Here is a 26,465-nt window from a genome sequence, read left to right as displayed (position 1 = left end):
CATGACACACTCCAGCATGGAGTGCTTGCAGAGGTGTACTGGCTATAAATGAAACAGCTGCCCACTCTTTTGATTCTTGTTTCCATTTAGGTTGTTTTTAGGGTAGGGATTTTGGACATAGTGTGGCCTACATGCAGAGTTCAAGACTGGTACTGGATTATTTCAGCCAAGGTGCTCCAATTTCTCAAGCTCAGGTTTCCCACCTGCAAAAATGTTCCTGTAGACTTCTAAAATAAAAGCTCAGACACAAATATATATACGAGTTTAGCCTGAAGCAGCAGTCTGGCAGCCCCAGCCACAGCAGTTCTCCGGTTTCATATGGGACAGCAGGCAGATCAGAAGAGCTCCAGGAAGATCACACCAGAGTAAAGCAAAGTGACTGAAACCCCCAAGTTCACCCTCTGCCAAGGTTTGTGCCAGTGCAGGAATGACACGGAAACCAACTGCTGCAGCACGGGGTGGCAACACCTGTCCCTTCTGCTCCCACACAGCAGACATTATGAGCAAGCAATAAAGTCATGAGGCCTCCTTATCTCCTGAGCCAGATGCAACACGAATCTGTGATGTAGGAAGATGTACCCTCATATCTCATTGCTGGTTTCCTGAGGACAAATCCTCAGTAGCAGACGAGGCTGCTTTAAAGCTTCTGGGAGGAAAACTAATACAAAGATTTTGAGGTACAAAAGTGAAAAGCTCTGTGAGCTTACAGGGGGTAGGCTGGATGCAGAACACAGGATTCAAAGCCTCTGTTTGTAATGGTGAATACAGAGCCCTTACTGCTCCAGCACAAGAAGACAAATGTGACAAAACAGCTTCCAGACCTATTTTTTAAATCTTTTTGGGTTTCCTGCTGAAGTATCTCATAGTTCCCCCACTATATCTAGCTTTCTTAAGTTATTGCCAACACCTTAAAACCCCCACATTTCTTAGAACAGAACCCTAGAATGGCTTGGATTGGAAGGGACATTAAAGATAATTTTGTTCCAAATCCCTGTCATGGACAGGAACACCTTCACTAGGTTGCTTTAAGCCCTGTCCAGCCTAGCCATGAACACTTCCAAGGATGTAAGAACAACTACTACAACAGCATGCGAGCAAACAAACTCTGAGCGGAGCTCTACTATCACCATCAGCTTCAAAAACAAAAGCTGACCTTATTGCTATTTACAAAAAAAAAAAAAAAAAAAAAAAATACAAGCCACTTTTTATTTTAATCAAGCAACACTCAGCAATTTATTTGTCAGTGAGACAGTAGCTGTAACAGTCTCCGTGAAAAGTGACAGAGCCATAGAACGGTTTGGGTTGGCAGAGACCTTAAAGCTCCTCTCATTCGAACGCCCTGCCACACGCAGGCATCTTTCACTAGACCAGGTGGCTCAGGGCCCCATCCACGCTGGCCTTGAGCTCCTCCAGCAAAAGGAAATGAGGAAAGACGTGTGGGAAGTGGCAATATCGTATGTTAGGCCTGAAAATGTATACTTAAAAAAATACAAGATCTAACTAAGATTAGAAATTAAGTGCCCCGTGAATTAAGGCGTTATCTCCGCGCAAACGACTCCAGACCGCCTGAGCCCCGGCCATCGCCGCCGAAAGGCCCCGCGGGGCCGCCGAGCCCTCCCGGGCCGGGACCTCCCCCCGCTCCGCTCGTCACGGGCCGGCAGGCGGCTGCCCCCGCGGCGCGGCGATGCGGCAGCCCCCGGGCCCCCCGACCTGGGCGTCGCGGAACTCCACCACCACATTCTCGCTGCTCCAGCGCGCCGCCATCTTGGGCCGCCTCGGCGGAGCCTGCGCCGCGCCTGCGCGCCGTGGAGCGCCGTGCGGGGACTGCTGGGAGATGTAGTCCCGCCGCTCACCACCCCCCTACCGCCCCCGGCCCGGTGAACAGGGGCAACGGGTCCCGTGGAGCCGGTGGGGGTCCCACGGCCCGAGGGGGGGGTCCCCGTGCGGGCCCGGCCTCTCCGGAGGGGTTCTGGCCGCAGAGGCCCGGGGGTGGTCGCAGCCCCGCTACAGAGCGAGATATGTGCGTGGCGTGGGTCGAGGGTTGTGTTCCGCGGGGCAGCGCCCGCTCGTCGGTGCGGTGGCGGCTCCGCGTCCCGCGGCGGCGGCGAGCGCAGCGCCGGGCGGCGGCGGTGCAGGGGTTAAGGGCGGCGGGCCGGGGGGGCCGGGGGCGGGAGCATGCGTGCTGCCGGCCGCTATTGTCTCCGGCGCGGCGCCCAGCACCAGGCGGCGGCCGCAGCGAGGCCGTGCCCGGCGCAGCGCAGCGGAGCGGGGCGCGCCGCCCCCGCCGCCCCCACCGCCCATGGGCCGCAGCTGATCCGCGCCCGGCTCCCGGCCGCGCCCCGGGCACCAGCGAGGCGGGCGGAGCGACCCTGCCGGCGTCCACCCCCCCTCCCCCGCCGCTCCCTCCCCGCTCCGCGGCCCCGGAGCCCTCGGCGGCCTCCGCCGAGGGTGACGGCGGTGGCGGCGGCGGACTCGGGGCGCCCTCGCCCCTGCGGGCCCGGCGGGGGGAGGATGCCTGGGGCGGGGATGGGTTTTCGCCCGTAGCTCCCCGCGCCCCCCCGCTTCCTTCCGCCCCCTCTCGCCTCCCAGCGGGGGCGGCGCGGCCCCGTTCCCCGCGGGGGGCTGTCGCTCGGCTCCCTCCGGCCCGGCGGTGCCCACATGGGGGGCAAGCAGAGCACGGCGACCCGTTCGCGGGGCCCCTTCCCGGGGGTGTCGACGGATGACAGCGCCGTGCCGCCGCCGGGAGGAGGGGGGGGGGCCGCCCCCCTTCGGCCATTACCGGGCGGGCGGCGGCGGCGGCGCGATGGGGCTGCGCAGCCGCTCCGTCAGCTCGGTGGCCGGCATGGGCATGGACCCGGCGGCGGCCGGCGCCGTCCCCTTCGGGCTGTACGCGGCGGCGGCACGGGCGGCGGGGGAGGCCGAGCGGGCCCCGGGCGGCGGCGGCGGCGGTCCGGGCTCCGACTCCACGTACGCCCATGGCAACGGTTTCCAGGAGACGGGAGGCGGTCACCATAGAGACGGGATGCTGTACCTGGGCGCCAGGGCCTCGCTGGCCGACGCGCTGCCCCTTCACATCGCACCGCGGTGGTTCAGCTCGCACAGCGGTGAGTGCCGGCTCTCCGAAGCCTTCCCTCGGCTTCCCCTCCCTCCGTGGGTGCTCGGGGGCGGCGGTGGGCGCGGTTCAGCCGGGAAGGGGGACCTGACCCCCTCTTGGACCCTCATCCCCATCCCCTCCCCGGCACAGACAAGTGGGTGCGTGCTGGAGCTGGCATCTGTGTCAAGGTCAAGGGAGGAAGGGGCTGTGAAGGGAGGAGGCTTTCTAGAAGGGAGGTGTTTTGGCTCTAGGATATGAAGCACTGGATGTGGCACCCCCACCCCATCCTCCCTTGACTTGGGGGATAGTGGTCTTGAGGGTGCTGTAGCTCAAGACCTTGGGTTTTGCAACCAGGCTGAGCACCTTGTGTCTCTTCTGAAGGTGTGTGAGGTGTAGCCAGTCAGGTGTAGCAGTTCCCAGCCTTAGAAACTGGGAAAGAAGCAGAGGAAGCCTTTGAAAGCAAGGTGTGGGGATCTTTTTTTTTTTTCCTTTGTTTTGTCTGATAAAGGGCCAGGGAAAGGCCAAAGTGGGTTTTCTCTTTCAAGCCAGCTGGTAGTGTTGTCTTGCTCAGGAGGAAGCAGAGGAGGAACTGCCTGCCTCTTTGACAGGGCTGGGGGGGCAGCTGGGCTCTCTTGCAGGAAACATGTCAGGCTATGGGAAGGGGCAAGGTTACCCCCTTCACCCTCCTGGCTGGGCGCTTCCATGTGTCCTGGTGTCCGGAGAGCAGCTCTTGCTGTGAGCAAGGCTGTGTCACTGACCTAGTTTTGGCTGGGTACAGGGAGTGAGGTGGGAGGTCCTCTCTTCCCCTCCTGGCTGGAGGGGAAGTCATTTCAGGGATGTCTCCTTGTATTTCCTGGAATAGTCTGGGATTTCTCTCCCACCCGTCCCCCTCGTAAACGCTATGTTCTCCTTGTGTGACGTGGTCTGGGAATTTCATAATATGCCTTGGGACAATGCCTCATTTTCAGGAAGGCCTGAGACTGAAGCAGTGGATAAGAACAAAGTGCAAGAAGAGTCTCGTGGGGCCCATTTTCCTATTTCTTGGGGAAAAAAAAAAATCTTGGGATTTTTTTTCCTTTGCCCAGTCTCCAGGGGCTGCTCTTCTCCGTTAGATGGAAGCTGTGTGTCTTGCATTGCATCCTCAGAATGTCCCAGGTCTGATTCCTATTGATCTGGATAAGCCAGGCACTTGCCATCCTCCCTGGCAGATGGAGAGGTCTGGCATGTGGCACCAGCATTGAGACCAAGTGCTCCTGCAAACTTTCTTGCTCCATGACCTTGCACAGACTATGCTGCTGCTCTGGTTTCTAAATGTAGAGAGAGATGAAGGCACAGCATCCTTCCAGGTATTCCACAAGCCTCTGTGGGAATGAGAGCTGTGGGGGCTTCTGCTGCCTCTGGCACTGGAGCAAGGAGGGTCTCACCACAGAAACATCCTGCAGCTCACAATGGTTGGTCAGAGAGTATCAGTTACATTTTAAACTGCAATGCTGGGGGGCAAAAACCTGTTCAGAAAAAAAAAACCAGCTGCAAAATGGAGTATGCTGGTTTTCAGCCACTTGAGTGAGTTAGTGCAGTGCTGCGAAGTTAAACACAGTGCCCTTGAAAGATTGCAGCATGAGCTGTGGGAAGTGCTGCAAGAACTGGGTTTCTCTGGTGCCTCTTTTGGGGCCCTCTGAGAGCATTTGAGCTGAGCTGAAGCGTGCGCGGGCAGCAGCGAGAGCTGTTCCGTCCGTACCAAAGCCTCTCCCGGTGGTGGTTCTTCGTTGCTAATTAATAGCAAAAGGAGTGGAGGATGCTTAAAAACCCTTTTGAAAACTTGTCAGAGCTCATTTAACTTTTGCACTCTACTTCTCTTAGTGTAAGAAGTTAATGAAGGATTTGGAGACTGCAGGGAAGGGGGGAAGTAAGCCACCGCAAGATTGCTGAAATTCCTGTTAAACTCCCGTTGCAGCTGGTTAACCTCCAGCAGGGCAGTCTGGAGCTACTTGCATCTTCCCCCCTGCCTCCCCATCGACCTGCTCCTCTGGTGGTGCTGAGCCACTCCATTAGCCACTGGAAAGTGCTGAAGCAGCAGTGCTCTGGTAAATGGAGAGGAGCTTTGACATTGCTGCGCGTGACTGTCCCTGCTCCCTTTGAGGGATGACTCGAGGGTGGGGATGAGGGGACCCGCCGATGTACCAAACCCACTCAGCATGAGGCATGGGATCTCTGGGATCTGCCTGAGCTGCTGTACTGCTGAGGAGAGGAGCCCCCCAAACTCTGGATAATGGGGCTGGAGAGTGGATTCTTGCCCTGCCTGTCTTTTTCTGGAGACCTGGATGGTGCCATTCTCTGTGTGTGGGTTGCATTCGTGTTTTTCTGGGAGCACTTGGGTTTGGGGGATGAGCTGGGAGCTCAAAGTGCAACCTGAGCTCTGTGGGGTCCTCAGTGGGACAGCGAGAAGCTCTGACTTGAGGGCAGTGATAAGGTGCTGTTGTTGCAGCAGAGTGCCTGTGATAACGGGAGCACACAGATAGTCTTGGCGCCTCGCTGCTTCCTATATCTGCCAGGCAGAGTTTCTCTGCCTCTCCACTCTCTCGCACTGCTTCATGGCTCATCAGGCCCCTCAGCAGGGACCCTGCGGAGTGAGCTGGGGCAGGCTGAGCTCTCTTCCCTGGTTGGTGTCACTCCTTCCCCTCTCTGCAGTTGAAGGCCTGCAGAAGAGCTAGGTGTGCCTGGGGAGGAGGAGAGGAGGATTGTGCTGAGGATTGTACAGAGGGAGGTTGCAAAGTAGTCCCCAAAGCCAATGAATGCTACAGCATCACTGTAAGGTGCTATGCATGGGGCTGGTCAGTGAGAAGAGCCCACTGCTGAATCCCTCTGGGCTCCACTATGGCTGCTGGGATGCCTGAATCGGAGGAGCAGTTAGATGCTGATGGCCTCTAGCCTGTTCCAGAACGAGCGCAGGAGAGCTGCTGCTCTTGGGAACAGTGAAGCCTATGTATATCTTCCAAATGGGGTGGGCAAGGAGGTCTGGCATTTATGGTGGAGCTTGTCCCTTCCTTTGAGTGGACAGCACCTCTGTGGATGAGTCCTGTCTCCTGATAGGGATTTTCCCAAGGCATGCCTGCCATATACACAAGCAATGTAACTATTCTAGCACCACCTGAAACTGCTCTGGGATTCCCCTGTCTGCCCAGGGTTTCTGAGATCTATTTCTTGACCTCCATGAGTGGAAAAGACACATCTTGCAGAACTTTGGAGTTTGCCTGTAGCACTTGACCCTGCCTCTGTAGGTTTATGACTATTTAGGAGTTCTCAGTAAAGCCAAGGCTAGCAAGAAGAAGGGAGAAAAGGGAGATGTGTGGTTTAGTGCTGCATGTCTCCAGCTTTGTGTGGTTCTCTTAGTATCTCTCATGTTATTCATCAGAGGATCTAAGGGAGTTTGCATAGGCTGTAAGTAGCTTAAAGTTTATCTGGAAATCCCACTCATCACCCAAAGCCCTTGAGTGTTTGAAGCTCTAATAAATCCATATCTCCTTGTCTGCTGGCTAGCCCAAGGAAACGCCTAGCTTATCCTCCTGTGCAGTGCCACCAGTAATGTCACAGGCTTTCTGTGCACTGACAAAGCAAGCTGTTTGTCCTGGATGTTGGTAGCACCAATGTCAGGAGGCCTTCTTTGCCAAATGAGCTGCTGTGTTCTCAGCAGCTCTTTCCTGGAGCAGGAGAGCCCAGCCTGAGGAAGATGGGAGGGTTTTTAGTGCAGAGATGGCAGCCAGGGTGCTGGGCTGAGTCCTTCTCCATGCACAGTTCGAGAGCAAAAAAGGCTGGAAGTGCTCTTCAATCTGGCTCCAGAGTAATGGGGTGGGAAATAGGGGTTGTTTGTTGGAGGGTGAGCTGAAGGTGTGTGTGCACACCTGTGTTGGGCAGCTCCAGTCTCTGCAAGCTGGGAAGAGGCTTTGCTGTGCTCTGACCACTTTAAGTCCTGAGCTTTTTCTCGCTAGTGCCTGGCAATCCTTGCTCTTCAGATAGTCCTGCCATTGAAGTCTCTACACCAGAATGAGAAGGCTGAATTGTAGCTTGCTAGTCAGCTGCTCTCAGCCCTGACTGTCCTGCCACCAACTTATCACCAGTGTGTTCTGGCAGCCAAAATGGGCCCACTGTGTCCCATGGTGTATCAGGCACAGCACTGCCAGCTGGTCAAGGGAGGTGATCGTCCTGCTCTGCACTGCTGTGGCCTCACTTCAAGTCTGGTGTGCAGATTTAGGTACCACAATACAAGAAGGATAAAAAGCTGTGAGAGAGCATCCAGAGGTGGGACATGAAGACAGTGAAGGGTCTAGAGAGGAAGCCATATGAGGAGCAGCTGAGGTCACTTGGCTTGTTCTGCCTGGGGAAGAGACTGAGGGCAGAGCTCATTATGGGCTGCAGCTTCCACCGGAGGGTCAGCACCGATCTCTGCTCTCTATGACCAGTGGCAGGATCCAAGGGAACATCATGGAGCTGTGCTAAGGGAGGTTTACATAGGATGTTAGGAAAAGGTTTTTCCCCCAAAGTGTGGTTGGGCACTGGAAGGCCCCCCAGAGAAGTGATCACAGCAGCAAATCTGACAGAGTTCAGAAAGTATTTGGACAAGGCTCTCAGTCACATGGTGTGATTCTTGGGGTTGTCCTGTTCAGGGCCAGGAGTTGGACTTGATGATCCTTGTGGTTCCCTTCCAACTGAATCTATGTTTCAACATGCAGACATCATATGTGCTTCCCTCCCTGCTTCCAGGAGCTAGGCCAGGGGAAGGGCACCCCAAGGTCTGCATGAACTTGCCATTCTGAATCTATTTTTGCTAGTGGAAATTTCCAAAGATGACTGTCCTCAAACCATCTTTTTGTGGGTTTGGTGCTGGTTACTGTCTAACAGCCGGGTCAAGCACCTGCGTCACTGCCAGACCTGCGGATCATTTGGGAAGTGGGTACAGAAACGGTCCTGATGACTCCCCACACTGGTGATGTTCAGCTGTTAGGCTCTCCAGGTCTGGAGGGGATGCTTTTCTGCTTCTGCCTTCTCTGAGCCAGCTGCCAGGGCAGCATCCACCTGGGATTGGGGGGGAAGAGACAGCGGCTACCTCAGAAGAGCAAAGTGCTGAACACCTGAAGATGGGAGACTCAAAGGCAGCTTTAATGCACACCAGAGCTGGAGATGAAGTTTAAGTACGTCAACGTTGGCGTTGTGCGTGAGAAGCCGGCGGTGGCGGCAGTTATCTTCAGTCTCCACAGCGAGAGCAAGTGCAGGCTGTCTGCGCTGCCTTGCCTCCCCAGTGCCCTCTGAAATCCCGACTGCTTTCCTCAGGAATGAGGGCACTAGTTCCTGTGCACATTAACTGGGCTTTCTGCTCTATAAACCTGTGCATAAATCAGCATAGGCTAGCTGGGTGCCCTCTCCCTCTTCCACACATGTATCTTCTAGAGATGCTGAGAATGATGCTCTCGTGCTCCTGGGCTGACCCACTTCCCAGCCAGGATTGTCTTCCCAGCCTGTGACGTAAGTTTATCCCATGCTGGTTTGTTTTGCTGAGATGTTTGTTCCGGTGACTGGAATAACCGTAAAGACTTCTCTTATTTATTAATGTGCTATTAAGGCTTTTCTCTCCTCTCTCTCTCGTTCACTGGCCGGAGGATCAATCAGATACAGACATCTTTGGTGGAGGAGCAGTATCAGGCTGGCGCCTGGCCAAGGCAGCCGCACAGAGTCATGGGAAAATGCTGCTAAATGCTGAAAATTAATTTCAAGAGAAGCGCAGGGAAGGAGAAAAGCCCACTTTGGAGGAGGAGGGAAAAAAAAAAAGCTTTTTTTCCCCCCCTCCAATGTAATATCTCATGTGACAGATCAGACAGGCAGCAAAGGGCTCTTCAGATAAATTCCCTTTTCAGGGACGAGCCTTGTGGTGCCCCAAGCAGATGGTGGGCAACCACGAGGTGCATTTCGTGGCATCTGCTGCTGGTACACCAGAACCCCAGATGTGCTGAGTACTTGGTTTTGAGTAAATGTGACCTGGCTTTCTCCTGGTTCCCTTGAAAACTGAAATCATAAGGGCTTGGGAATGATGTGCATGGGCAGCCAAGTGATGCTGTAGAGCAGCAGGCCGATGCAGAGCACTTTGCCCATCTGCTTTGGCCTGGCTGTACATCGGGGTACAACAAGCCTCCCTCTGTAGGGACACCAATTTTTTTTTATTTCAGATAGAGCAAGACTAGTTAAACCTGGGCCTTAAATGTCTTCCCTGCACCAGTTCCACCAGGCAGGTTTCAAATGCAGGTGAACCCACTGGGGGCTTGAGTACCCCCCAGGGGTGCTCCTGCTGTCCCTTGCAGGTGCTGTGTGGCTGAATGCTTTTGCTTAGTGCTTTTTGATGGGAGGCTGTTGGAGGTGCAGCTTCAGGAAGCTCTGCTGCCTGGGGCCTCTTCTCGTGCTGCTGCACAGCATTTCCCGTGGGCAGAGCCCAGCTGCTGGCAGGTTTCCTGCCCTGCTGGGCTGCAGGCAGGGGAGGGGAGTGCCTGTAGTGGGGGACAGGGTCTGCTTCTCTCTTGTCATGGTTTAACTTTCCAGCCCACTGCAGGTCCGTACAATCTGGGATTTGAGGAAGGTGGAAGGAAAAGCCAGAGAAGCAGCAGGCAGATCTTCATGGCTGATTTCTGTGCTGCTGGCAGGGGGCTTGATACATTGGTGCTCCCTGGTGTGGTCCCTGTGCCTTCACACTGCCAGGTTTGTGCCATGTGCCACCAGCTGAACCCAAGCAGATGCATCGCTCAGACCCAACGCCGGGTCTGTGGGCAGCTGGGGGTGCTCCATCCAGGGTGTATTTTGCTAGTGGGGATGGTACCTCATCATTGGAGAGGCTGTACTGCACCTCTGAGGTGAAGTTGATTCTTCTCTCCCCTCCTTCTCTATAGACCAAAGCTGGCCAGCACCAGCACGAGGTTGACCCTGGTGGTGTCATGGGCTGAATGAGCTTGGGAAATTTGTGACTCCCTGTGCTCCTGCACACTCAAGTAGCTGTGGGGTTCCCATCAGTGGCATCAAATTGGACTGTGTGCCTTGGAACGGTCTTGTGGCACTTTGTAGAGAAGCAGAGAGATGCTGCTGTAGAAATATTTACCTTTTTGCTAGTTTTAGCAACCCTAGCAGAAATTTCCCGGGGTTGTATATTCCCCGTTAACACTCTTGGTTAACTGAGTTAATGTCAAGTTATGGCCATAGTTCCAGGGAGACTGTCACCTGCCAGGCACAGAAGAGGGGCTGGGACAGATCCCAGTGAGGGAAGCACAGCAGCGCAGATGAAGAATGGAACTGAAAGCTGCTCAGAGCAGTTTCCTGGCCCAAGCAGGCAGGACGGCATGACAACAGTGGGTATTTTTAGAGGCCAGCTGCCTGCAACACAAGAGGGGGAAAGCAGCAGTCAGGCAGGAGAACTCAGTGATGCTGACCCTGTCCCACATCCCTGCCCAGCATTTTATTTCCTTCCAGGATGAGGCCACTGGCATTTCCATGTCCTCTGTGTCTCTTTGCCCGTTGCTGCCTCAAAAGACAGGTCTCTTCCTTCTCCCCCTGGCTTTCAGCATGGCTCAAACTTTCTCTGATCACAGCTCAGTGATTTGAGAGTGATGCCAGGGGCTCTGCTCTTCACATCCTGGATGCTGCATTACAGCTTGAGGTGGTGGGCGTTTGGGGGATTGTTTTTTGGAGAAGCCTTTGTCACCAAAGTGAGGGGAAAAACTGCAGTTTCTCCTGCAGCTGGGGTAATTGCAGTAATTCATTTGGGAGCTCTTCCTACAAGGCGATGGAGCTGCACTTCATCAGAAGTGCTGCAGGGGAATTAGATCCACCTTTCAATCCATGCATCCAAGGCCTAGACAGCTGTAGCCAGGGAAAAGGAGGCGAGGTTGGCTCTAGGCAGATGGCCTAAGTTATTGTCTGCAGGGAGGTTGGGTCAGTATGGGCTGAGATCAGTTTTGCAGCCAACCCTCTGGTAAGCTGGTGCTGAGCAGGACAGGCTGAGGCCGAGCACCCTGCCTTGGCTGCCTTGGCATTTCGGGTCATCCCTGGTCAGATCTTGCTGCTTTGAAACAAACGTCCATTTGCTTATTTATTGCGCTTCTGGTTTCACAGCCCTTGAAATCTGCTATTTGCCTGGATCTTACCCTTCTGAGGGGATTTTTAGATGCCTTTGATTTCTTTTTGCTCCCTGTAGACAGGTACAAAACAGGTGGCACCCTGCACCTAGTCCTGGGTGAATGTTTCATGGGAAGATGCTGCTTCACAAGGCCTTGCCTGGCTCTGGAAGTGGGGTTACACTCTGCTCCTCCAGGTGTTGCCTTTTGTGATGGGGAAGAGAGAGCTTCAAATCCCACGGCTGGGATTTTTGTCATCTGCAGCCCCTTCCTCAGAGGGAGCCCTTTTCATGTTGGAGGTTGGCACATGTTGAAGCAAAAGGACAGAGAAGGTGGAGCACCTGGACAGGGTTGTTCCTGCCTGTGGCACAGTGTGTATCCCCTCCTGCCTCCTCCAGCAGGATCCAGTGTGGGCAGACCCTACCACTCTCTGAGGGGCTCATTCCTCTGAGGTGCTGTGCTTTGTGTTTCGGAGGGCTCCCGGAGCTGCAGAAAGCTGGCTCTGTCTGCCAGCCACCTCCATGCTGCAAAGGCAGCCGGGAAGCTCTGGAGTGGTGTACCCCCATCCTCAACATAGATCTTCCTCCCAAATCCCTAGCCTTTGGCTGTCAAAGGAGTGCTCATGCTGCCTGTCCAGGCAGCTTGGTGCTGTGGAGAATCCCTCCCCTTCTGCACCATGTACAACAGAGAAGAGTGATCACACCCAGCTTTGCACCTGCTTTTTCCCCTTCCTGCTGTCCTGGTAGACTGGGGCATTCACTGGGTATCCCTCAGCAATCACAGTCTCTCCTGGGGAGCAGGGAGATGCTCTGTGCTATGCAGCCTTTCCTACCACCTGAGGGGCAGGTGAGGTCAGGACTTGCTCTGCAGCATGCTCCTCACTAAGATTTTTTTTTCCAGTGGTGGAAAAATTTCATTTTTTTTTGTCTTTCTGCAGAAATAACCACTGTGAGCTGGCCACAAGTGTTCCCTAGCCATGCACTGCTTGTGGGCGGGTGCAGCTCTGTGTGCCTTTTAAGCTCTGTTTGCTGCCCACTACATAAAAATTGCCCTTTCTCTACCCAAAAAAGCAACATGTCATCCTTTCCACACATCCCAAGGGTTGGGGGTGTTGCACTGATGAAAAACAGTTGCCTCAGTGATCCTGCCACCATGGCCCACACCCTCCACCGTGGTCTTTATGCAGTGCTGCTGTGGAATGCCTGGGGAGGAAGTGTCCCAGGAACTGTTTGGGATCACTCCCTGGCAGGAAGGGGTACGTGGGTGCCATCAGTGCTTGGCCATACTCCCAGCATCACAAAGCCAGGGCTTATCATCATGTGCCTCTGGAGTGTCCCATCATCCTCCCAAGAGATCATCTGAAGATGACGCATGATGGAGCCTCGGCAGCATCAAAGCACAGGGTTTCTGCTTTGGGAAAACCCAGGGGTCAGGAAACAAATCACCCCATGGGGTCAGATCCCGCTGGGTTTAGGAGTGGCTCAGGTCAGGCTTTGGTGTTTCAACCTTTCCAAAAGTGGGAATTCCTCTGGCAGCTCCTCAGTGCTGGAGCCTGGCAGTGGGGACTCCGTGGGTGCCTCCCCAACGGATGTCTTAGTCAGAAATGACTCACCCCACCAGTCCCCACGTGACATTGCCTCGCTGCTCCCTCCCAGCCCTTGCCAAGCCAAAGTGCCAAACTCTGTCCCTTCCTGCTCTGATTTCCAAATTGCTGCATCCTACTGTGCTGCCAGAAGATCCCCTGTGCTCCTTCATTTCAACACCCAGGACCCCCTCATCACCCTGCTGGGCTCTGTGCATCTTGCAAAAGATTGCTGCCCACAGCAAAGCTTTGGCTGGGCCCCCTCCTTCCTATGAGAAATACGTGGGAGGAAAAAAACAGGCATTCAGGCAAACCCTTTGGAAATTCCCAGGTGTGCCTGCAGGATCGTTGTCCTCTCTGGGCAGTGCATTTGAACACTTGAGCATCCCTTGAGAGGTGTGGAGGCAGCACCAGAACATCCCTGCAGTTCTCCTGAGCCATGACATGGCCCCAGACCTATTTTGTGACTAGCAGGAGCCCTGGATAAGCTTGTAACTTGGTAAGTCTGAGCCCTGCAGCCTGACAGCAGGAGTTGGAGGTGTTAATGCCTTCGCTGGGCTATCACCCAGGACCCCTCTGCTTAACTTTGCTCTTCTCTGGGATGCTAAAATTAGCTTCGGGCTACACATCCTTATGAAACCTGTTCCCAGCAGCTGGGGGAGTGTTTCTGCAGTAAACTAGGACTTGCCAGAAGACAGGGTGACCCTGAGAAGTTGCCTTTTTCATCGAGGTCTGGGGGAACTGATCCTGCAGTATAGCCTGAGCTCTATGAGGGAGAAGATCTCTGTCTTAGCATAGGTGCTGCTGTTCAAAAATTGCAATTACAGCCATGAAAGGGTCAATATTCAAACAATGTCAGCCAAGGAGGGTACTTTATGTCTAGACATCCTGTGACCATATAACCAGGCCTCTTTGCCCTCCTGCTTCCAAGTGTCTGTGGGCTGTGCTGGAGGTGTTTTGTAAGGCTTTGGTGTGTCCATCTGCTGAGAATCGATAGCTTAGGGTGCTCTGGAGCAAATGTTCCTGTGGGGTTCCCTGTCTTGTATCTCCTGCTCCTTTCCAACTCTCGATGTTTCCTCAGCCCCAGAATTGCAATCTGTTCTCCTTCTTCCTATCCTCCCCCACCACCTCCATAAGAACCCAACTGGCTAAAAAAGAAATAGCTCTGCCTCCTGGCTTGCAGTAAGCTAGCCTTGGGCTTCTGTGATGTAGTGTCACCCAGCCCCTCTGCTCTGTGTCCTGCATCTCTCTGACCCCAGTGGCTTCCCTACATCCCACCTGAAGCACTAATGCCTTGTCCTTGCTGCTACATCTCTTCTTTGTGGCTTGAGTCAGGTGGGAGTGGACACAGGTGTCTCCAAAACACAATGCCTTGAGCATTAGAATTGTGCTGCCCTTGGCCAGCTTCATGTTCCATGGCACATCCCTGCCACCCTTGGCTGGTGTGTGGCTGACCTGACAGCATACGGCTGCATTGTGTGGCCTTTGCCAGGAGCTACTGCACACCAGGGACAACTTTTCTTAGATCTTGGAAAACCTGGCCTTGCACAGAAGTTGCTTCTTTTTGGGGTGCTGCTTTCATATTACAAACATTTATTTTCTCCCTTCTCAGCAAGCTGAACTGACTCAATCAGCAAGGAAATGGTGGGGTGGGATGGGGATGGAGCACGACCATCCTTCTGCCAAGGCAGCAGAAATGGCTGAGTTACTTTCCAAGCACTGCCATCCCAAGATGTCCCATCCAAGCCACATCCCCTGCTTGGCTGATCATCTGGGGCTGGTTCACTGGCATCCCCCAGCCCTGCCTCCCTTCTGTCTCCAGGAAGGTGTGATATCTTATTTCCACCCTGGACCCATCCTTTATGCTCTCCAGCCTCTCTGCAGCCTTGAATGAGGAGGAAGGACACTCGCTTTTTCAAAGCTGACAAATGAGGCAGCTTAAGTGCTTTACTCCTTCCTGCCTACGTGTCCCTGCTCGTGTCAGCCCTTGTGCTGCACAATAGCCCAGCACCATCGTGCAGTTCACCCGGTGCCTTGAGTCCTGCCGGGGCAGCAGGGCTGCCTTGGACCTTGGCTGCTGCCTCTGCCCATGCAGCTGATGCCACTTCCTTCTGCAGGGGCAGGTGGATCCTGGTCTGGTTCTGCTGGGTGCCCTGGCCTGCAGGCACTTGATGCTGCCTCCTGCAGCATCACCCGACTGCATCGCTGGGGCTGGTAGAGCATCACTTCCATGGTGGACTTCCACTCATGAGGGGACACTCATGGAGTCCTCAGCTGCCAGGTCCCTATGTGCCCCAGTGCTGGAGAGGTGCTCTGTGCATCCACGTGCCATCTCCAATGTGCAGCTCTGTGACCGTTGCTTTAAAAAATGAGGCTGCTTTAAATCCATAGGGAATTTATTTTCTAGGAGATGTTGGGTCTGAATATCTTGGCTCTTCAGATTTCCTTCACTTGGCTGGCACAGAGGATAACTCCTCCCTGATCCCTTCTTCCCTCCTGGGGCTAGGCTGGAGCCCTCAAGGGGTAAGGGAAAGGGAGGACTTTGCCTCACCCAACCCCATGTGCTTCGGACTGACCAACTGGTCCTTCAGTCTTTCCCTCCTCTTCAGTCATTAGTCTAGGTTTTTCCAAGATGATCCATGTATTTCAGCTTCCACATGGTGCTGGTTCAGCTGGCAGTGTTAGGGAGCCATGGTGGAAGGTGGAATGCTCATGGTTTACTCAGCAAGGAGGAGGTACCAGGACTACGTGCTTGGACCAAATATTCTCTGGTTTCTTCTCATGTCTGGACACATCCTCACCTGGTATAAGCCAGCTCCCTTGGCTGAGAGCCCAGGATGCTCTCTAGAGACATGGAGATGGGCTTTGCAGCTGAGGTTTCCATGATTGTCAGGCAGCCTGGAGCTTACCCAAGCTCCCTGGTTCTCCAGGTGTCCTGTGGGGTGGCTGGGCACCAGAGAAGGGATCCCTCCTGGGTCAGGCATGTTCTGGGGAGTTCGCGTTGCCGCTCCCACTCGCAGGGCTGCTGGTTTATCCCATGGCAGTGATGGGAGACTGGGCAGCCAAGGATCCAGTTGGTGAATGCTGTGTGGGGTCAGTTACTGGCATTGTGCCTGGGCTGCTGCTTCCTCCTGCCTTCAGGGCACATCATCCCCACCAGTGTGTTCCTCCCACTGCTGGAGGTGCTGTGCAGCGGAAAAGCTGCTGCTCTCCATGTTTCAGCCAGCAACAGAGCCACGGTGTCCTACTGCCAGGGCTACTCCTGGTGGCATTGTGGCCTGTAAGCAGTCTGCCTGGAGGCACACCCAGCAGGAGGAGGGTTTGGCAGGTGAAGGTAGACATGGCACATGCCTTTCCCTGGGATCTGGGACAGGCTTGCAGCTCCTGTGGACATGGTCTCACCCCCCCCCGAAGGGAGCAGCCACTTCTACTCTCAGGACATGGTGTGGTTGACCCTGTTGTACTGCTCAGTAGACACAAGTGATGGGAATTTCTTATCCCAGCTCCAAAATTAGCTCTGTTTGGGATACTTGGAAATGAGTTGGAAAGGTGTCTCAATCCTCCCACCATCACTAAATTCCTTGCAGTTCTGTGGCAGTGCTTTTGGCACTGTGAGGGTTAAACACCAGGCTTTTTCAGCATTCATAGGACTGGATGGAGATTTTCAGAGGTTCCCATCTCTGTTTTGCCCAACTCTCTAAAATTAACCATGTAACCTTCCTAAAAATACTCAGAGGGTAGTAGCCTCTGGAGAGCACCAGCGCCACTTGCTCCTGGTTTCTAGACCAAGCCATTGGAGACATTAGATCACCTGCCAGCCTACGTCTCGCAGCCCTGGAAAGCCCTTGGCTTTCTCAAAGTCTCCTGCAAGGTACAAGAGTCCAGGTCTGGACTTGAACCTGCCTTTCCAGACCAGCCCCCTTCCTGCAGCACCCTCCTGTTCTTCACTTACACTTGTTGGGAGCTGGTACCTACCCACACATTTCTGTATGAGGTGACAGTGCCAGCTTCAGGTTTAATGTGCCGTGGGCAGGAGCATCACCAGCTGCACCAGATGCCTTGGGAGGGAGGAAGTGTCCGTGGCCTTTCCCTGGAGCAACCTCTAGGCCTCCCCATGGGTGTGGGAGGCCCAGGCAAGGAGGAATAGCTGGGCCCTTCCTCTCTTTTTTTTTTAGGCATGTGGGAGGAGGACGTAAAGGGCTTGAGGAGGAGGGAGGGAGCTGAATTTTCCATGAGCAGCTGTCAAAATGTAATCTCCTGTGTTGCTCCGGCTGGCAGCTTAGGCAGGATAAATTAACGGGGATTTTGGGGAATGTGGAAAATACCATGGCCTGGAGGGGGCTGGCCATGTGGAGAGCAGCTCTTTCATCCTCAGAGCAGGCTCCTTCCTGAACTGTGAAGGGATATTCCAAAGCACTGGGCTTGGTGCCTGCTGCTGTTTGGTGCTGGCTGTCCCCTGGCCTCGCTGGTTCTCTGCCTGTCACCTTCACCCAAAGGTCACCTGGAGAAGGGGTGAGGGAGTTCACCTCTGCCTCCCCTTTCCCACTGGTGGTGGGCTCCTGTGCCTGCCATGAAGGGAAACACAAGCAGTTGCTTTTGCAATGTCAAGTATTTATGGCGACAGCTGGGGTGCAGGGCAGCCCCCCGCCCTGGGGGCCTTTCCACACCAGCTCCTCACTCCTGCTCGAACTTGAAAATTTACGCAACTGCATATTCATCTTTCCTTTTTTTTCCCCCACTCCATCTTGTGAAGTGCAGAGCCAGAAAAGCGTGTGTGTGCTTCTGCACTTGGCTCAGCCCCCAGACCTGTCTGGCTGGAGGATGCCACATACGTGCTGGGGCTTGATCCTGGGCCCCTCCGTCTGCCCAATGTCCCCACGTCCTTGCCATGGGGCTGTGGTGGTGTCAGGAGTCTCAGTGCCCCAGCCAGCTGCCCAGGGAGCAGTGAGGAGCATGAGGAGTGTTCATGCCAGCTATTTATAACCGTGCTAAAGCTATCCCAGCTAGCAAATAGACCTGGAGATACAGCAACAGCCGCTTGCTGGAGCCTGCAGAGGAGACTGCTCCTTGCCTGGCCCTGCTGCTTTGCTGGCAACCGTGCCCTGGCAGCCACAGACCAGGCAGTTTCATCTGGGGCCTTTTCCCTTTACATTGGTTGCACGTCTCATAGGATCCCTTCGGGTGCTGCCGGAGCTGGCAGATCTGGGACAGCTGTTTAAAATAACACATTGGCACAGAAAAGGGGGGACCAGGGGAAACGAGGTCTGCCCACACACAGCACAGGGAACAGTACTGAACCTCTACAAATGCTGTGCCCTGACACAGAGGTTGCAGACAAAATGCCTTTTCCAAAGGGAGCCCTTCGCAGCCGTTCCAGGGACTTGCTGCTGGAAGCAGTGCCCAGAGCTCCCCGGTAGGGACCGGTGCCTGTGGCGCTGGCAGACCTGGCAGACCATCCGCGCAGGCGGGAGCGGTTCAGGCGGGGACAGGGGCAGGCGGGCTGCCAGGGGAGCGGGGCACCGGGAGGGTGTCTGGCTAGGGGAGGCCAGCTGGGTCTCGCAGCAGGCAGCCTGGGAGGCTATCTGAGCTAGCCACGCTATAAATACACAGGGCGGGTAAACACTTGGGAGGAGGAAAAAACCAACTACTTCAGCTAATGGGCACGGCTGCCACAAGGTATAAATCGGTCAGGAGTAAAATTAGGCTGGAGAGGAGAAGGCAGATCAGTGCTGCTGCCCACGAGGCCCTGGCTGCAGCACTGCCCTATCGCCTGGGGCTTGGTGCAGTTGGGGCTGGACTCAGAGCAGACACCCTGTGGCTCAGCCAGGCTGGGGCAGGGATGTGTTCCCAGCGTGGCAATGCTGCAGGCCAGCAGGACACCCCACTGGAGGACCACTGGGCTTGAGGGCTCATTCTTTTAGCTGATCATTTTAGAGCCAATCCCATATCATCCATGGTACTCATCCTTGCTTCACCCTCCCGGGAAATAATGACACTCTGGAGGGGCAGGATCCAAGGACCTGGGAAGTAAAGTATTTATCACTGCTGCTAATGACCACTGGAGTGTTGAGAAGTTACAGGGGCTGTTTGCACGGCAGAGGTCTGAGCTGCCTCTCTTTAAAGCCACCTTGTTCTTTGTCTTATAGAAGAAGCAAAAAAAAAAAAAAAAGCCCTGTCCACATCCACGCGGTGGCAAACAAGAGCCTGATTCATCCTTAGATAATTTGTGTACATTCTTTTTCTTTTTGTTCCTGAGCAGCCTTTGCATATATATGAAGAAAGCTCTTAAGCGGCACTGCAGTCAAACCTGATCTGCTTTTAGAAGGCAGATCCTTAAATTACCCTCTCCCTCTCTGCAGGCAGGGAATTGCTGGATATTCTGGTGCAAACCCGTGGTGGTGGCACGCGCGTGTTCAGCTCAAGCTGCGCTGCTCTGCTGGGCAGTGACAAACCTCGTGGCCTTGAGCTGGCTGCAGTGGAAGGGCAGGGAGACCCAGATGGGTGACCTACAGGGCTGCTTGGGGTTCTGCTCCTTGTGAGTTTGGGACTTACAAACTGCATTTGGGGCAGCATCACTCAGTGGGGCCGGGGATGATGCCGTGGTGGTCTGTGTGGCTCGAGCAGGTGATGACACTGGTGTGACACCCTGGCACCGCCCCAAGCAAGGTCACAGAGCAGATCTGGGCATACCATCCAGCTTCACCCAAGAACCCAGATCACCAGGCAGGGCCAAGGTCAAGCTGGCTCATCAGCCTGCAGTGTCCCCCTGGTTCTGGGGAGGCAGGCTGGCATCAGAGGGGTGAGCAGCCACTTCACTCCTGTGAAAAGCTGGACAAAGCATCCATTTGTGTTTGTGGCTCCAATCTGCCAGTCCTGTGCTGCAGCCATAGAAAAAAACTCCTTCCTTGCAGCTTTTCTGGCTCAGCCATGGGGTGCTGAGCTCTGGCAGCAGGGACAGCACTGTCCAGGCACAGGGATGTGCCCATGCACTGCCAGTGGCTGGGTGCTGTGTGCCCCAAGCTGTTGCTCGCCCTTTAAGGCCTGGCAGCAGCTGATGGCCACGTGTGCACTGCCTTGGCACACTCTCCGTGCCCTCTGCGCGGCGGGCACGGGGACGGCCAGCGCACCAGCTCGTCGGCTGTCCCCTGTTTGGTGGCTGTCCCCCACGCTGGTGGCTGCTGGTGGCCGGCACAGGATGAGTGGGTGCCCAGTGGGTGCTGTGTGGGGTGAGGGTTACCATGCAGGCAGCAGGTGAGGGGCTGCCCGCTGCCACGCCCCACCATGGCCCCAGGGATTCCCCAGGATGCAGGGTGGATGGCTCCTTCTGCCCTCACTAAGGGCTCACCTCTCTGCTCTCCTTCCAGGTTTCAAGTGCCCCATTTGCTCCAAATCTGTGGCTTCTGACGAGATGGAAATGCACTTTATCATGTGTCTGAGCAAACCTCGCCTCTCCTACAACGGTAAGAGCCAGGCTGTGTGGGGGACATGGTGTCCTGCCACCCTGGGATGGCTCCGGGCAGGCTGAAGAGACATTTGCTGTGGGCAGGCAGCTTGGCTGGGCTTCCCAGGAGGGCTGTGGATGGTGCTGCTCCACTCTGCTCCCCTGTCATGGCTCAAGCCTGCTCCTTTTGCTTTCGAGCTCCTTTGTAGCACAGCCCCCTACCCCGAGGGGCCCCCCTCCCCTCAGTGCCAGAGGGAGCCCTTCTGGCACATGTCCTCCGGGGCTGGCCCCCAAAGAGTCATTGCCTTCCTCCCCTCCTTGCTAGCCTTGAGCACTGGGCTGCAAGCTCCAGCATCTCCCACATCTCTCCTGACCACTAGTGTGGGAGTAAGGCTCACCCCCTACTGGGTGGTGATTTTTTGGAAGCCGGGGATAAGAGTTGCGTTCGCTCCAGATGCCCCAGACCCACGTTCCCCCCATGCCTCCACATGAGCCTCCTACCAGTGCTTCCCAGCACTGTTACCATTCCACCCCATCCCGGCTGCCCCCGCAGCAGTGACCCTGGGCTCCACTCCATCCTCGGGAGGGGAATGCTCTGGTGGTCCCTGTCTCACTGCTGCCCCGTCCTCCCCTCCCAGATGACGTGCTGACCAAGGACGCGGGCGAGTGTGTGATCTGCCTGGAGGAGCTGCTGCAGGGGGACACGATAGCCAGGCTGCCCTGCCTCTGCATTTATCACAAAAGGTACCATGAGGGAACAGTCAGGCGGGTGGCAAGGGGACAGGCAGGGACACCTGGGGCTCAGCAGCACGGTGGTAACATGCTCTCCTCTTGCAGCTGTATAGACTCATGGTTTGAAGTGAACAGATCTTGCCCAGAGCATCCTTCTGATTGACCCGCCGAGTGTGCTTGCTGACTTCTCTCTAAGGTGAGCCTGTGGTGGGCTGCTCAGAAGGGACATTGCCATGCTGGGTTTAAATCCAGGGCTGGAAGTGGAGGACAGGGTGGGATAGGGTGGGACGTGACAGCCGGGGCTCCTGCTCCTCACCCGGGATGGTCTCTCTCTGCCTTTGCAGGGCACCTTGCTATACCTGCTGTACCTCCTCTCCCTGTCCCCCCTGCCCCGCCTGGAGTTTTGGGCTGACTTTAAATTCCTCGAGAAGACAAAAATAAAACCCAGAAACTTGAATCCACTTGGGACAACGGCGCAGTTTTTATTTTATTTTATTATTATTATTTGTTCTGTTGTTTTTCTGCTTTTTTGTTTTGTTTTGTTTTTTTATTTTAATTTAAAAGACTTAAAACAAAAAGAAACATCCAGGAGATGACAGTGTGAGAAAAGCGGAGCGACCTGCTCTCCCCTCCACAGCCGCTGGTCACCAGGAGAGCTCTGCCTGCCAGGGAGGCCCCGGGGACGCCCTCGGCCGAAACCCTGCCATGATGTTTGGCTTTTCTCCCCGAACCGAAAGGGGAAAGCTGCCGGGGGACAGCCGGCCAAACGGAGCACACGGCATTTCTCACCGGCAACCCCCCCACCTCCCACCCGGACTCGCCCGGGGGCTCTGCTCGGTTTTTTTGCACTGACTAAACGGGAAATTCCTCCTCTCTCCCATCTCCCTTTTGGAGATCTCCACCCCGGGCCCCGGCAGCGTTGAGATGGGGACTGTGCCCCACGCCGGGAGCGGGGCCACTGCTCCCCCCTGCTGAGTCGCAGGGGTACGTCTTTCAAGTGTTTACAATGAGAAAAAAAAAGGAAAAAAAGGAAAAAAAAAGAAGAAAAAAAAGAGAAAATGGACAAAAAAAACCAAACAAACAACAAACCACAACTGAAGCTTCGTGTTGACTGGCGTGTTCTTCAATTTGAGCTTCCCTGCCCTGGTGATGTTTACAGACTGGTCACTCTTTAACTCAGCTATAACCACTCAGAGACTGGAGAGCTGCAGCATCCCCGCCGCCCCTCCTGTGCCCCCTCGCCAGGCTCCTCTTGCCAAAACCGCCTCCCCTCTTTCTTTTCCATCGGCTTTGAGTTGGACCCTTTTGAGGAGGGTATGGGGGAGGCCCCAGTGGCCCCCTGGATGCCCCCAGCCACCCCTAGTCACAGGGGTGGCTTAGCTGGAGGTGCCAAGATGGTGTCATTTCATGGCAGTGACCCCCCTCGCCCATCCCCGTCCCCTCCTGGCGCGGCGGGCGCGTTTTCGTTGGTGAGACCTCCCCTGCCGGTGGCCGTGCCCCTGCGGGAAACCTTTCTGTATTTATATATTAAAGAAAAAAACGGGGGAAAAAAAGAGTTCAGAGCTTGGGGGGAGCTTCCTTCATTAGTCAAGGTGTTTTGATATGGTATTAAAACAATGTTCAATAAAACATTCACTGTTATTTTATTTCACTGGCTTTCTTGGTGAAGCAGATGATGCCAGTGGGGTGCTGGAGCCCCCCACCCACACCAGTTCCCCTTCTCTGTACCTGCCATGTGGGGATGGCCACAGTAGTGCTCAGCAGGTCCCAGAGAGCTCCCACCTGGCACCAGCAGCACTGCAGCTCAGGGGAAGTGGCTGAGGTGGGACCCTGACGATGCCCTGCACTGTGTGTGCTGTCTGGGACAGGGGCCTCCTGGGAAGGGGCTGGGGGTCCTAATCCCCCTAAACAACTTTGCAGCACATGGATAGTGTGAGTCCAAAGGGTTTATTGGGGGTTTGAGGATCCCTCATCCCCAGAAGTGGGGATTTGTGGGGATACACATAGTGGCACTGCAGGGCAGCATGGCCACCCTGGCCTTGACTCCAGGGGCTGAGGCTCTCCAGTGCCAGCTCAGTGCTGGTGCTCCCCCTCAGAGCACCTTGCCGGGGTTCATGAGGTTGTAGGGGTCGAGTGCAGCCTTGATGGAGCGCAGGGTGTCCAGGCCCTCCTGGCCCAGCTCCTCCTGCAGCAGTGCCCGCTTGCCCAGCCCCACGCCGTGCTCCCCGGTGCAGGTGCCCCCTGCTGCCAGTGCCCGCCTGTGGGACAGGGAGGAACAGGAGATGGGGACGTCTGTCTGTCCAGCCCTGGCCCCCCAGAGCACCCTGGCCCCACCTGCCCAGGCGCTGGGTGAAGGCGTGGATGCGCTGGGCCTCCTCTGGGTCCTGGGAGTTGAAGACGAGGATGCAGTGGAAGTTGCCATCGCCCACATGTCCCACCATAGGTCCTGCAAGTCCACGGGTCAGATGGGGTGTGGCATGGAGGGCGGTGGCCCCTCAATCCCCTCTGTCCCAGGGGACTGTGGCCCTGCTGACCGGTGAGGCTGGAGGCCTGCAGGTCCTGCTTGGTCTCCACCACCACGTCAGGCAGGCGGGAGATGGGCACACAGACGTCCGTGGAGTAGCCCTGGGCCAGGGAGGGCAGAGCTGTGGCACTCAGAGCACCATGGGCACTGCTGCCATCATCCCCATCCTTGTGCCTCACCTGGCAGCCGGGCCGCAGGGCCAGGGCAGCGTACCAGGCATTGTGGCGCATGGACCAGAGCTGCTCGCGCTCCTCCAGCCCCTCCGCCCAGGCCAGGCTGGAGCCGCCATTCTGTTGCACGATCTCCTCTGATGGTGACCAGGAGCTCTGGGATACAACCCACGGCACCCCCAGGCACCCAGCCCTTACCCAGGACCTCTAGTGCCCATCCTGAGCACCCATCCCACATCCTGGGATACTCCTGGTCCCTCTGTCCCTTGTCCCTGGGTCCCTGTCTACCACCCGGTGACACCCCTAGTCCCCCCTGTCCCATGTTCCTGAGCCCCTCAGCAGATCCCTAGAGCACACACCCATCCCTCACCCTAGTGTCTTACTGGTCTCCATCCCAAGCATCCATTGCTTGTCCCCTCTCCCTGGTCCTGGGCACCTGTGCCTCTCCTCAGGACACCCCTGATCTCCCATCCCCTATCCATAGGAAGCCATCCATGACTCCAGGCCCCCAGTTCTAGGCTCTGGTCACTTGTCTCTCATCCTCATGACCTCAAGGTCTCCAGTTCCCACCCAGCCCAGGGCACCCATTCCTCACCCCAAGACATGCCTGGTCCCACTGTCCCATGTCTTGGACATCCATCACTCACTCCAGTGCTACCTCGTGGCCCCCCAGCACCATGCTTCACTTTTGAACACTGATCCCCTTGTCCCTGGGCACCCATCTCTCATCCCTGGGTGTCCACCATGGCTCCCAGCCCCAGACATCCTCTCCTCCTCCCTATTCGAAGCCATACCCATCTGCTGCTGCTGCTCAGCCAGGCTATGCCGGGAGCCGTGCAGCTCCAGGAGGAGCGTGGCTGCCACTGGCAGCCCCATCCCACTGAAGCGGCCGCAGGCATCTGCCATCACCTCATCCAGGAACTCTGGGTGGGAGGAGGCAGCGTTGAGCTCCAGCACTGGCACCTGGACCCCCAGTCCCACCTCTGGCTGTGGGCACTCACCAATACGGGCCACAGGCACGGCGGCCTGCAGCACCTGGACAGTGCAAGCCACGGCCGCCCCCACACCAGGGAAGGAGGCGATGGTGACAGCAGTGGCCTCGGGCAGCGGGTGCAGGCGCAGCGTGGCCTGAGTCAGGAAGCCCAGGGTGCCCTCAGAGCCCACGAAGAGCGAGGTCAGGTCGTAGCCGGCCGCCCGCTTCCTGCACAGAGCTGGTGAGCGGGCACCCACGCGGCACGTGGCCAGCCCAGCACAGCCCCTCAGCCTCCCAACGCCCACCTGGGCTGGCGCCCGGGGCCGGCGGTGTGGAGCAGGCGCCCGTCCGGCAGCACCACGCGCAGGTTGAGCACGTTGGGGCGCATGGTGCCGTAGCGCACCGCGTTGGTGCCCGAGGCACCCGTGGCCGCCATGCCACACAGTGAGGCATCCGCCCCAGGGTCTGCAAGCAAGGGATGGGCAGGGGAAGCAGGTGGGGAAGGTGTCCATTCCCACATGGACACCACTGTGACTTCAACTGCAGCAAAACTATGGGCATCCCCAAAAGCAATGGGGCCATGGCACTTCCTTTCACATGGGCACCCCCGGGAGCACAGCACACCTGTGGACACCGTATCACCCCCAAAATTCCCACAATGCCCAGGCCTAAAGGAATCACCAGCCCCTACACTGCTGTCACCCCCAGCCCCATGACTCCCCCCACGCCCACGGTACCGACAGGGAACCAGAGCCCGGTGCCACGCAGGTGCTTATTGAGGGCCTTGCGGGTGACACCTGGCTCCACTGTCACTGAGAAGTCCTCGAGGCTCAGCTCTGCGATGGCATCCATGCGGCTCAGGTCAAAGCAGACACCGCCCTGGCACAGGGGCACCTGAGAGTCTGGGCACGGCCGGGCACCGAGAGCCCCTGGGGGGTCAGAGGTGCCGGGGGAGCCGATACCTGCACGGCATTGACGCCTCCTTCCAGGCCGGTACCGGTGCCGAAGGGCACCATGGGCACACGGCAGCGGTGACAGAGGGCTGCCAGCTCCTGCACCTGCCCCACCGCCTGGGGCCACACCACGACGTCCGGGGGGGCACAGCTGGGGGCCAGGCAGCACCGCTGACCAACTGACTTAACCACTTGACCCTCCCCGTGGCCCCTTCCCCAGCCCGGCACTTGTCACATGCCCCTTCCCTTCCCCGCGGCCCCTTGTCTACCCAAATAGTTCCCATCCTCGGACCCGGCCCCTCCCCTACGCCCCTTCCCCTTCCAATGGCTCTTCCCTTCCCTATGACCCTTCCCACGGCCCTGCCCCTCCCCAGGGGTCCCAGCTCCAGGGGCACTCACGGGTGCATGGACTCATCGTGGCCGTGCTGCTCCCGCACCGCGGTGGCCGTGGAGACACTGGGGGCCCCAACCACGGCCCTCAGGGCCTCCACGAAGTCAGGGGGCAGCGAGGGCTGCGGGGGGGACAACGGGGACGCGTCAGGGACGCCCTGGGGCGGGTCTGATCGCGGGCACGAGGCCAGGTGGCCCCGTCAGGACCTGAGTGGCCTTTGGAGCCCCGGCCCCACCTTGGAGCAGCAGCTGCGGCGCCCCAGGGCTGCCGCCAGCGCCGGCACCCTCCGCAGGGCCATGTTGCAACGGGACAAGAACGGGAACATGGGAACTGCACAGGACCGGGACACTGCCCTCCCCCGCAGCCTGTCTGTCCCTCCCCCACACTGACACCTTAAGGTGGCTCCAGCCACACGCGACTGTGTCCCTGGCGGAGGGACCCGGCTCCCACCAGTGCCTCTG

General features: G+C 56.6%; 3 protein-coding genes across 9 annotated transcripts in view; 1 reads left to right on the top strand and 2 right to left on the bottom strand.

Annotated features, from left to right (window-relative positions):
* The window catches only part of WDR59 (WD repeat domain 59), a 48,815-nt gene extending 46,873 nt beyond the window's left edge, over nt 1-1,942 (bottom strand). For all 7 annotated transcript variants that reach the window (XR_011003417.1, XR_011003418.1, XR_011003419.1 and 4 more), the window contains exon 1: nt 1,711-1,942. Coding sequence is in view for 4 of the 7 variants with exons in the window: in XM_068202837.1 (XP_068058938.1) it covers nt 1,711-1,764 (54 nt within the window). In the remaining 3 variants the exon portion in view is untranslated. The remainder of the gene's footprint in view (nt 1-1,710) is intronic.
* Nucleotides 1,943-2,227: 285 nt separating this feature from the next.
* ZNRF1 (zinc and ring finger 1) lies at nt 2,228-22,639 on the top strand. Its single transcript, XM_068202844.1, is given in 6 exon segments — nt 2,228-2,760; nt 2,762-3,104; nt 20,185-20,280; nt 20,900-21,005; nt 21,099-21,189; nt 21,338-22,639. Coding segments are annotated over 5 exon segments (705 nt in total). The 5' UTR covers nt 2,228-2,658; the 3' UTR covers nt 21,157-21,189; nt 21,338-22,639.
* On the bottom strand, nt 21,519-26,384 carry LOC137481256 (probable D-lactate dehydrogenase, mitochondrial). Its single transcript, XM_068202842.1, has 11 exons — nt 26,240-26,384; nt 26,013-26,125; nt 25,623-25,764; nt 25,398-25,539; nt 24,966-25,125; nt 24,689-24,888; nt 24,482-24,610; nt 23,697-23,824; nt 23,528-23,618; nt 23,328-23,439; nt 21,519-23,251 (listed from the first exon to the last, which is right to left on the bottom strand). The coding sequence occupies exons 1-11, from the start codon at nt 26,327-26,329 to the stop codon at nt 23,086-23,088; spliced, it is 1,473 nt and encodes a 490-aa protein (XP_068058943.1). The 5' UTR covers nt 26,330-26,384; the 3' UTR covers nt 21,519-23,085.
* Between the last annotated feature and the right edge of the window lie 81 nt (nt 26,385-26,465).

This window comes from Anomalospiza imberbis, chromosome 12 (genome assembly GCF_031753505.1).
Source record: "Anomalospiza imberbis isolate Cuckoo-Finch-1a 21T00152 chromosome 12, ASM3175350v1, whole genome shotgun sequence".
NCBI lineage: Eukaryota > Metazoa > Chordata > Aves > Passeriformes > Viduidae > Anomalospiza > Anomalospiza imberbis.
Note: the sequence above shows the minus strand (reverse complement) of the source record. Positions and strands in the feature narration are given on the sequence as shown.